At 39.9% G+C, this 11,548-nt stretch overlaps 1 protein-coding gene across 1 annotated transcript; it reads right to left on the bottom strand.

The window, feature by feature from the left end:
• Window positions 1-4,882: 4,882 nt before the first annotated feature.
• LOC124038630 (homeobox protein SIX3-like) lies at window positions 4,883-8,499 on the bottom strand. Its single transcript, XM_046354708.1, has 2 exons — window positions 7,662-8,499; window positions 4,883-6,065 (listed from the first exon to the last, which is right to left on the bottom strand). The coding sequence occupies exons 1-2, from the start codon at window positions 8,348-8,350 to the stop codon at window positions 5,873-5,875; spliced, it is 882 nt and encodes a 293-aa protein (XP_046210664.1). The 5' UTR covers window positions 8,351-8,499; the 3' UTR covers window positions 4,883-5,872.
• Between the last annotated feature and the right edge of the window lie 3,049 nt (window positions 8,500-11,548).

The raw sequence follows: 11,548 nt of genomic DNA, 5'->3' as shown, positions 1-11,548 counted from the left end.
TAAGCCAGTTTAGAAATGGTCAGAGTCAAATCCCGAGGTCAGACGAAGAGAGAGCGAAAAGGTGATTACTGCCTTCAACTGGCGGCCAATCTGTCGCTCGTTATTTTCCTCGGCTGAGCGGTTTCTGGGTTTGTGGCGGAGTCCACCCGGCGCTTTCAATGCTACAGCTAGTGAAGGGACTCGTTTCGCCTGGAACTCTCCCTTCAGTCACAATAGATTGGCCGCGTTCACTGACAGACCATGGAACAATCGCCAATTCACAAGAGAGATGTGTCACCAAATCGCCAAAGTCCAGCTATTATGGCATTCGTTTAAGTGGTTTCTTGCGAATAAACTCCTCTCGGATGATGTATTTGTTGGAACCTCAAAGATTATTTACAAAATGTGTCAATTTCTAAATGGTTTCATGATTGTTGGGCAGAGTCACCATAGGAGGCTCGGCGGACTATTGGTGGTTGGGGGGCAACCTCTCCGGCGCAGCGTGGATCGCTAGCTCTGTCTCGCTCTATCTAACTCACTCGCTCTCTCTCTTTTCCCTATCTCTCTTTCTCTGCTTAGTTTTCTTTGATAATTTTTACCAATTCACATCATCGACACATCTTTTTTGTCCTCTCTCCCTTTTACTGGCCGATATGATCTATATGAGTGAAATTGACGTTTATTGCTTCTGGCCCACTCCCGAGTGACGCAGTGGTCTAAGTCACTGCATCGCAGTGTTAGAGGCGTCACTATAGACCCTGGTTCGATCCCGGGCTGTATCCCAACCGGCCGTGAACGGGAGTCCCATAAGGGCGGCGCACAATTGGCCCAGCGTGGTCGTGTTAGGGGAGGGTTTGGTCGGGGTAGACCGTATTGTAAAATACGATTTTGTTCTTAAATGACTTGCCTAGTTAAATAAAGGTTAAATAAAACTAGACAGACAGTTGGACAATGTAATTCTACCTGGATATCTCGCTGAACAGGACATTTATTTAATAGGACTACACCACTATGTCTAAATAATTGGAAATGTGGAGTCGTTTTGGGAGACTGAATCTGATGGACATTATGCAAACTGCTATGAAATAATACTACTATTTTTTTTAACTATCAAGAGGCTAATAAGCAAATGTATTCCAAAAGCAATGTGTAAATGTGTTTAATATATTTTATATTTTGGTAAAAGTTTGGTAGGCCTATTTTGTTTTATAATTCATAGATATGCTATGTTTACATTTACATTTACATTTAAGTCATTTAGCAGACGCTCTTATCCAGAGCGACTTACAAATTGGTGCATTCACCTTATGACATCCAGTAGAACAGTCACTTTACAATAGTGCATCTAAATCTTAAAGGGGGGAGAAGGATTACTTATCCTATCCTAGGTATTCCTTAAAGAGGTGGGGTTTCAGGTGTCTCCGGAAGGTGGTTTAGTCATCAAATTTAAAACATATTTAAATAATGAATCATACTAAACTATGAAAATAACATTGTCCACAGGTTTTTGCAAACTAATGTTATAGTCCTATTTCTCTCCATGTTGCTCTCTTTGGTGGTGTGTTTTTATCGTCTGTTATCAGTTATATAGCTGTTTTCAACAGAATAGCTGTTGAAAACACAGGTGCTGGCGGTGTTTCAGCTGCTCATGGGTCTGCCTGCCTAGTGTGCAGAAGGCGCGAGATCAGAGCAATGCCCAGCACCCCACCCCCTCCATTGAACAGTAGAGAAGTGTGTTTCGGATGAACAAGCTAAAGTATGGTTTCTTTCATGTTGTGTTTGTTTTAAATGTGTTATGGAATGATACTTGTCATCATTAAACCATCTTCCCCCGTGCTGACCAGTTTTAAAAAGTAAGCATCAGAGGAGGTACGATTCCATCTTCCTATGGTTCCAAATGATTGTTCAAACGGCTGGATTAGACACCACGGATGCTGTATTATAGCCTCTTGTGACCCCTCAAATACTTTTTAATAGAATTACAGTTTTAAATCCCAGTAGTCTTAGAAAGGGAATAATGTTTATCACCCTGCATGCCATGTAAACATCAGACAGGTTCTTTATGGCATTCTGAGAACAAATCAGACTGCTCCCTTTTCAGTTTTGAACTGCATGGAAAGACCCCTTTTTCCATGTTCTTCTCTCCCTTACTAAACACACACACATTCTTCTCTAAACCTATGGTCAACATCCACTTTTTTTAAATGATCCTTTGAAATCCACAATATTCATCGAATTCCTTGAACTGTTGTGTACAAATATGCATGCCTTGGGTAGCCAATGAAAATATTGTCCAAATTGAACTTGAATACACCCCGAATTCTTTAATAATAAAAAAAACTATTAAAATTTGTCTCAACAGTTAGTTTCTAATAAACAATTGTTTTGTCACTGAAACACTTAATTAAAAATCCTGAACTTGTGTTTATATGGCTTAGTATAGCTTTCTCAACCAATACTACTATAGGCTACAAATAGTTTTTGTTCCACGGCTTACCTTTTTCAAAACCTGCATGAAAAGGAAGGAGCGTTTTTAGTAAAAAGGCCTGGCCCTGACAAGAGCGCTGTGCGCTGTGAGGCTGCGCCGCTGCTGCACGTGCTGAATCCGGGTCAGAGGGAACTGCTGCTCTTTGAGAGCTGCATGAATACCCACGAATAGAAAAGTTGTGTTCAGTTAACCGATTAACTCAGCGAAAAACAGGGCAGTGCAAGCCTTTCTCACTGCAGACCAAGTCCAAATAGTTCGGGGATGCTTCTATGCTTGCAAGGTTATGGGAATAGCACAAATAATCCATTCGTCTGTTTGTTTGACACACGCATTATAGACCAGACAAAAGATAAGGCTGGAAAGAAAATGCTGCACTTCTCTCAAATTTTTGTTTACTTTCTGTAGGCCTCGTATTTAGATCTGAGTATCACACACCGCCACTCCTTACAAAGTTATTTTGTCTCATGATACATATTCGATTACGAACGAAAGCCGGCACCAGTAAAGATCCCAGATGAAGCAACAGACCTCATCCACTTATAGTATAGGTAATATATGTAATATGTTATATATAGGCCTATACCATGAACAAAATGTCAACCACCTGCAATGTAAAAATGTGCAAAATTTTTCAAGTGTATCTTAGCTAGGCTACGACAAAAAAGTTGTATTTTCTGAATAAGTTTAATAAGAATAAATACAAAAACGTCTATTTAACTTCCATTTAAAATATTTTTACTATTGTGTCGACCGGCTTAAGTAAAATAATGAACCACTTCTATAGAGGCTATATGATTGTTATAGCAGACATTGTTATAGTTTATCCCCCCTATCTTTTTTTATTGATAACAATTATCTTCAGTTTCTGATTAATCTAATCTTAACCATGGCTGGGACTTGTCGTCGCCAATAAAATAATGTGGTCTGAGAGGGTCTGTTGCGGTGATACGGATCAGCTATGGTCTCTGCTGACCCATGCGGGTGATAGGGCCTATCTTTCTGCTGCAGATGGATTTATAAGTCAGAACGGGCTTAAAATAAAGATTTATCACAATCACAACTTGCAATGATTGCACTCGAATCAGATCATATTTGTTTTTCAGAATTTAGTTTGCATTACGGCATAGTTATTTTTGATTATATATATATATATATATATATTGGGGTATTCATCTCACGGTGAGAAACGATATGAGTAGGCTATGGTCAGTGAAAACTGATTTAGCAACAATTGTGTCAAAACAACACGTGGATAGGACTGAACACGACATTGATCATTTGACATGACATTCTCAGTAAAACACAAACATTCATATTCAAGTGCCGAGTTAAGTAAGCGAGTAACATTGGTATACACGTGGGCTATTGGTGTACCTTGTAGTTAGTTGAAGTTGTTGTCATGTGAATACACTGGGTTGGAATATTGTCAGAAAAAAGACATCCATATGTTTTTTGTCTACGGACATTCCAATGTCAAAGCAATGAGGATCTTGGCCACGGAATGTATTCTGTTGTTACTATCTTTTATGTCCTTTGGTTGGACTAAGGATAATGATGAAGATATAATTTGTTCAATACATACTTTTTGGAATGCAGCTCATTGAGATATCAGAGTGTCAAAGACATGTCAATGCCAATACAATTGGCATACATTCTGTTCAGTGTCTTAAAAGTGCATGCTGTTGGCCTGTTTAATTGAGCTGTTCGTTATTATTCCACCAACATAGAATAAAACAGTGGTACCCTCAGAAGTATAGGCTCTGGGCTACTTTTTCTCCTTTCAAAAGAGACTTCCTGTCCTCACAGTGCATTGAAACCTAATTATTTCGCAGCTACAAAACATGTTGGAAGGGTTTTAGAGAAGAATCAGAACTCTGTCTAAGAACAACTGTCATCTACCATCATAATTATTGTCAATTCAATTGTAAATATTCAAGTTATTATCATTGGTTTTGAATTTAGGATAGAATGCAGGGAGAAAGCTTTTCTGGGGGAAATGTTCTTCCCTGGGTGAAGAAAGGCTCTTTCACCGAACAACAATGGCAGATTGAGGCAGGGGAGGAGTCCACCATGCTTAGTCCATTTAATGGCGCGTTTACTTAATTTCTGTATTCACTGGCAACCATAAACAAAAGAGGGAACGGGACTCTTGCTTAAGAGCTAGGCCTACATGACGTTGACGTTTACCATAACACATGCATATATTTAGGAGCAAAACGATTTTTGTTCAACATCTTGTCTATGGTTTTGGACACGTAGGCTATATATATGTGTCGCCTAGTGTCGTAAAAGGACCCACAGCATGTGCATCAGAATCACTACGCTCGTCTGGGCGTAATATTACAATTTCTCAACATATATGCTCATAAACGATTGATGGTGGACAATGAAGACTCACTTAAAATAGAGACTTAATGCAGAATATATAACAAAATGGAATACTGTATTTTGATTTAGAAATATACACGAACATAAACACGCAAGAAATAATAATAAGCGCTTTAGGAAATGTACGACTGTAATTGCTATTGAAGAATATCCCAATGTTTATATTAAATAGTTTTGCATAACTGTGACTGATAACACGTTTATCTAGTGTCATTATCCATGTTCGGTATAAAAACAAACAAACTAACAAAACGTCTAGAGCACTTTTACATTTCGACAAATATTTTATGTAGGAACACCCAGTCGAGAAAAGTGAACAAGGATATAAAAGATGGAGATGGGAGAGCAATATTATGTACAAGCATGTCTACACATATAGGATATTACAGGCCGGGAGAATGATCGCGTTATTTACATATCTACACATATAGGATATTACAGACCGGGAGAATGATCGCGTTATTTACATATCTACACATATAGGAGAGTACAGACCGGGAGAATGATCGCATTATTGGAGATATACATAATTCAATATAAAATCTTGAAATAAAAATACAAATCTGATACAGTCATAACGATTCGGTTCCACATTTCACCATTTACTCCACACAGGCAGTGACAGAAGTGTAGTACAAAGGTGCTTAAAACGTAAATGATTGTCTGATGAACATAAAGTCAAACAGAATTGCATCTTGGCTGAGCCGCATCATCACTTGGACTTAAAACGGAAATGAAAAGGCGATAAACACCCTCTGGTAATTAATTCCCTCTTCTCGATGATCCTTGTAGAAATATTGAACAAGGTATTTTTTCCCAGATGCAAAAAACCATCATGCAGGTAGAGGTGGTGGTGGGGGCGTGGTGGGTCCATTGAAAGCGCTTACAAAATATGTTTTTTTGTTGTTCTTTTTTTTATATATATATATTTATATAAATTGGTCCTTTTTTCATCCTCGATATTTCATAGTTTTTTTTTTCATGTCCATATTTCCTGTAAATATTTATATTTTTATATCATACGTCGCACTCGGAGTCACTGGATGTTACTGAAAGAATGGACGTTCCAGTGTCAACTCGCTCTGTCATACTGGAGATGCTGGTAGTAGGACTGGCCGCGGTCGACGGCGATTCGGCCGAGCTGCGTGGAGTACACCCGGATTCTGAAAGGGACCGCATACCGTTCTGTCTAATTCCCTGGTGCTGAAGCCTAAAGAAAGGGAAAATAACATAGCAATTATATACAGTGTCCCTCCGCAAAATACCGCTCAGCCTGCTTGTCATTCACTCCATGCCTTGCCTTTAACAACGTATACATTACTATTCTTGCTCCTAATGGGAGCAAGAATAGTCTAAAACAAAGCAGAAGAAATACCAAAAATGGCGAAATATGACAGTGTTTATTAGAATAAGAGGCTGGTTGTTAGTTATACTTAATCCATGGCCAATGCAATTTGAGAAGTGTCTTTTATATTCGATTTTGTCATATCCAGGCCTACGTCCAAATGAATGAGAGACTACAGGCCTACATCCAAATGAATGAGACTCAATTTTTCTGATTGTTTTGATTTACTGACACGTCGAATGGGAAATAATTGCAATCATCCTACATGAATCAATCCACAATGTAGGCCTCCGATTTTATCAGTGAGAAAACACAGAGGATGAAATATAGCTGTGTTCTTCGATTCTTCAACAACTTGTTTTTTCTGTTTTCATCCAGTTCAATTTGTCATTTATTATTGCATTGTCAATAAATAATAGTCTACACACATTGTGAATCGAAAACATGGCTGCAAAACAGGCTATAGTTTTAGAATGAATATGTGGTATTTATGTTGACAGCTTATATCAAATAGTATGCATCAATCGTTTCCAAACGTCTATAGTCTAATGTTTACGTTTCGTATGTGTAAAAAGCACCACGAATACAAAATAATAATTCGTAACTGAACACATTCATTTTGCAAAAACTAGCCCATCTTTCCCAGTGTTTCCTTGTGTGTGGTTTCTTCGACTGCACTGGCCTTTTACAGCTGCTATATGTACATGATATTATGTTGATTAAACAACGAACCAATAACCTATAAGCTACGTGTTTTGTTTTATTTCCTGTTTGTGGTCAAAATCTATACCACGCTGCAGTGTGTGAAGTTGTCAGACCAAAACCTTCACTTGTTGAGGGAAGATAACAATAAATTAAAAACGTAGTATCACCACAACATGCTGTATTCCAAGTTTAACAGACATCCTTATGAATAATTATTTTTTTGTCTTGTCTGGAAAATAGGACAACTTCAAGACTTGCATTGCTGCTGATTTTCTTTGTGTGTACTTCCTGTTTTGTTATCTAACGCATAGACTGATGTTTTCATTTTGCTTATCAGGGAAACTAGCATATCAACGTAATCTAGCCTACACGCTTTCCAATTTGTCGAGAGTTGTGTGTTTTACGTAGAATAATATTTTATGCATTTTAATATATTTTGGATTATTTTGGACAGCAATAATAGTTATATTTTTCTGTACACGCTTCTATGTAGAAACCCCAAATAACTATTTGTTCTAAGAGTGTAGCCCCTGAATGCATGTAGGCCAATGAGATTAAAAAGTAAAATGTCGCCGTGCTCCATCTCCACCTCCAACCATACACCCAATTTACTCATTTGTAACCCCTCTATAACATTGTTTATTACTTCGATTAAGTTTTATATTTACATGGTAGGTTTGCATTCAGTTTATATGAATTATTTTTGCTTATTTGGTTCTGTGTAGCCTATGCTTGAAAAATGAACAGCGCACTGACCTGTTTTTTGCTGCCGCGGCTCTGTCTCGTTGCCTCCGGTTTTTAAACCAATTTCCGACCTGTGTAGGAGTGAGTCCAGTGGCTTGTGCCAGTTCCCTTTTCTTGCTGGGGTTTGGATATGGGTCCTGGAGGTACCACTCCCTTAACAGACCGCGCGTCCTCTCTTTGAAACAGTGCGTCTTCTGCTCGCCGTCCCAGATGGTCCTGGGCAGGGGGAACTTCTTACGTACCCTGTACTTGTCAACCGGTCCTAAGGGGCGACCGCGCAGCTTCTCGGCCTCCTGATAGTGTGCCTCCAGCCACATGGCCTGCAGTTTGCCATGGGAGTCTTTGGTAAACTTGTGGTTCTCCAAGATGTGATAAAGGTCTCGAAAATTCCCAGTGTGGAAAGCAACCACTGCGCGAGCTCGCAGGATGGACTCATGCTTGTTGATCTGCTCGCATGCTCCCGGTGCTACCGGCAGGGACCATAGGAATCGTCCCAGCCGTTCAATGTCTCCGGTTTCCTCTAGCGTCTCGCAGACGCTCGCCACTTGCTCCGGAGAGAAGTTGAGGGTCGGTAGCGCAAACATTGACAAGTCTTCTGGAGACCTGGTGGGAGTGCTGCTCGCCAAGAGCACAGGGCGCTCAGTGAAGTTTGGCAGGAAGAAATGGGAGGGATAAAGCTCTAAAGGGGATCTGAAAACCATGGAATGACCTGAGAGAGAAATACAGTTATCAAGAAAAAGAACGACGAGTAAAGATTGTACGATTCAATAGCTATCGCCTAATGACACCAGCCTCATAATATCTCCCCCTAAATCCACCGTGAGTGTAGCACTGAAACATTTTGTTTCGCTTTTCTATTGGTCTTCTTGGTGTGGTTGTGAGGTTGTCATGGCAACCCTGCCAATCACTGTCAAGCGTGCCAATCATTAGCCAGTACGTAGACTAGGGCTTTCACCACTTCTGTTGCAAGCACCGGGGGTTATCAGAAACTCCAATCTCAACACCACCCTCCCACTGCACGATAGTGAAGTATAAGACATGGCTCGCCTATTTGTTGAATGGAATTAGCAATTAGTGGGTGGAATATTATTGCGATCTTAACGAGGCTCGTTAGAGCTCAAGAAGAAATGTGTGGAGAGATGCTTGTTCTTTCAGGCAGGAAAACGTTTGGTTTTCTTTTTTTTGTAACAGTCAAGTCACACCTTATATTGGGGTAGTTTTTCCATTTTATCCCATGTGAACACTTTTAAGTTTTGGTGAGGGACGAAAGCTGGCATAATTTAGGCCCATGGGGGACTAGTATATAGATTTTGCGTATATGCGTATAAAAAACGTTATTTAAACGGATAAAACATAATATAGTAATTTTTACCGTTTGATATGCCTGTCTGACTCACTTCCAGAGATGAATCGGAAAACGCGATATGTCAATATTTCGTGACAGTCTGGGCGCTTGCTTTGCTCAGAGAACAGCAGACCGTCGGTGTGGGTGTAATTCGCAGTGGCTCAACCTCTAGTCGGGCTTGGCCTCCGCTGGTATTACGCAGCAGTGCAACCCTGCTGGCCCACTGCCCAGTGTGCGTTTTTCCAAACAGCGTTTTCATGTTAAATGAATATCGATGCGGTGCATTGTAATGATTAAACGTTTTGCCATTGGTATTGCTTTTGCAGTTCTTGCGCTGTAGGCCTAGTAGTTTTGGCGACCATTTGTATAATTATGGTGAAAATTATTAGTCTGAATCTATATAGCCTAAAGAAAACAAATCAAATCAAATGTTATTTGTCACATACACATGGTTAGCAGATGTTAATTCGAGTGTAGCGAAATGCTTGTGCTTCTAGTTCCGACAATGCAGTAATAACCAACAAGTAATCTAACTAACAATTCCAAAACTACTGTCTTATACACAGTGTAAGGGGCTAAAAAATATGTACATAAAGATATATGAATGAGTGATGGTACAGAGCAGCATAGACAAGATACAGTAGATGGTATTGAGTGCAGTATATACATATGAGATGAGTATGTAAACAAAGTGGCATAGTTAAAGTGGCTAGTAATACATGTATTACGTAAGGATGCAGTAGATGATATAGAGTACAGTATATACGTATGCATATGAGATGAATAATGTAGGGTATGTAACATTATATTAGGTAGCATTGTTTAAAGTGGCTAGTGATATATTTTACATCATTTCCCATTAATTCCCATTATTAAAGTGGCAAACTAGGCTTATTGCATTTCATTTTCACAACTATAGGCATGATCAATATCCACATGTCACTGGACTTGGTTTAGAGCCCACATCAGCAGCCATAGCGGCGTGGTTCTTATGTTTATTACAAAAGTGACTGTAGGCCTACTTCCCCATTATTTGTCATGGCTTAGTTTACATTTACATTTAAGTCATTTAGCAGACGCTCTTATCCAGAGCGACTTACAAATTGGTGCATTCACCTTATGACATCCAGTGGAAGAGTCACTTTACAATAGTTGGTGTCAAAACTACGAGTTCACAGTCACGAACAGTGCTCACATTGTTTAAGCGCATGCATTAGACGTAGTGAAACACAACATCTAGACTTCGGCTAATCCGGCCTCAATAAAATTGACATAATTATCCTATGCCGAATTTCTAAATCATTCAGGAATTCAAAACGTTTCCTTCTCTTTCTCCAGCCTCATATTTTTGCATTCCTCGCCATCTTCCTATTCCACCGGTTCCAGCATAAGGGAGAGTAAAGTAGCATGCACATCTGCGTTTTCGTATTCTGTTTATCATATTCACATCCAATTACAATTACTGTGAGGTTGTTCCAGTGGATGCAGATACCATATTTATACCATTGCTTTGTTTTCGTGTGTGTGTGCGTGAGTGTGTGTGTGTGCGTCTGTGTGTTTGTGCTGTGTGTGTGCGTGTGTGTGTGTGTGTGCGTCTGTGTGTTTGTGCTCTGTGTGTTGTGTGTGTGTGTGTGTGTGTGTGTGTGTGTGTGTGTGTGTGTGTGTGTGTGTGTGTGTGTGTGTGTGTGTGTGTGTGTGTGTGTGTGTGTGTGTGTGTGTGTGTGTGTGTGTGTGTGTGTGTGTGTGTGTGTGTGTGTGTGTGTGTGTGTGCGCGCGCTATAGGGGTGGGGTGATGATCATGTTGGAAGCTTAAGGGCAGGTTGTCTTTGGGATCAAATCTGTTTGCTCCCTTGTCATACGAAACTCAGGAGAAGTAATTCCAAGTGGCACTTGAATTGGTCCAATTGGAAAGCTTCTTGGACTGGAAGTAACCTGCGTTATTTCCATGCTGGCTATGGTCGTGTTAAAACTAACCTGCCCCTTCTCGCTCCGCCAAAATTAAGAGGGGGCTTAACGGAAAGTAATCGGAATATTTAAAGCTGCTTTGCTTGTGTCCCGGGTCTACACATTTATCTGATCAATATGCATCGACTCCAGGTATTACGTAGAGCTATTTTTTAAAGGAGATGGAGCCTAGTTGTAAGCAGCCCTCGCAGGCAATTCGGAAATCACTTAGGTGAAATGTAAAACCTGAATGGGTTTGCAAAGCCAGTGGTAAATCACATTCTTCTTACATAGCCTAGCTTTTGTTTATGCTAAGCATGTCATTAACACCACCATACAAGTTTATTCACCTGGCCTAATTGTCTGTTTATCCTCCAGCTTCTTAGTACTCCTCTCTTAACGATAACCAGCGGGAGACGCGTTATTCAATGCCGATTAACCATTAACCTGATCTTTGTTTATTTACCACCGAACCCGGACGTGACAATACAGGCATGAGTTAGGACTAACTCTAAACTGACAACACAAATATTAATTAACCTTGACTCGGCGTGATTACTTATCGGGGATGTATATATTGGCGCCCGTTGACTCTGGGCTCAACATTTCG

This window comes from Oncorhynchus gorbuscha, linkage group LG06 (assembly GCF_021184085.1).
Source record: "Oncorhynchus gorbuscha isolate QuinsamMale2020 ecotype Even-year linkage group LG06, OgorEven_v1.0, whole genome shotgun sequence".
In the NCBI taxonomy this organism is placed as follows: Eukaryota; Metazoa; Chordata; class Actinopteri; order Salmoniformes; family Salmonidae; genus Oncorhynchus; species Oncorhynchus gorbuscha.
Note: the sequence above shows the minus strand (reverse complement) of the source record. Positions and strands in the feature narration are given on the sequence as shown.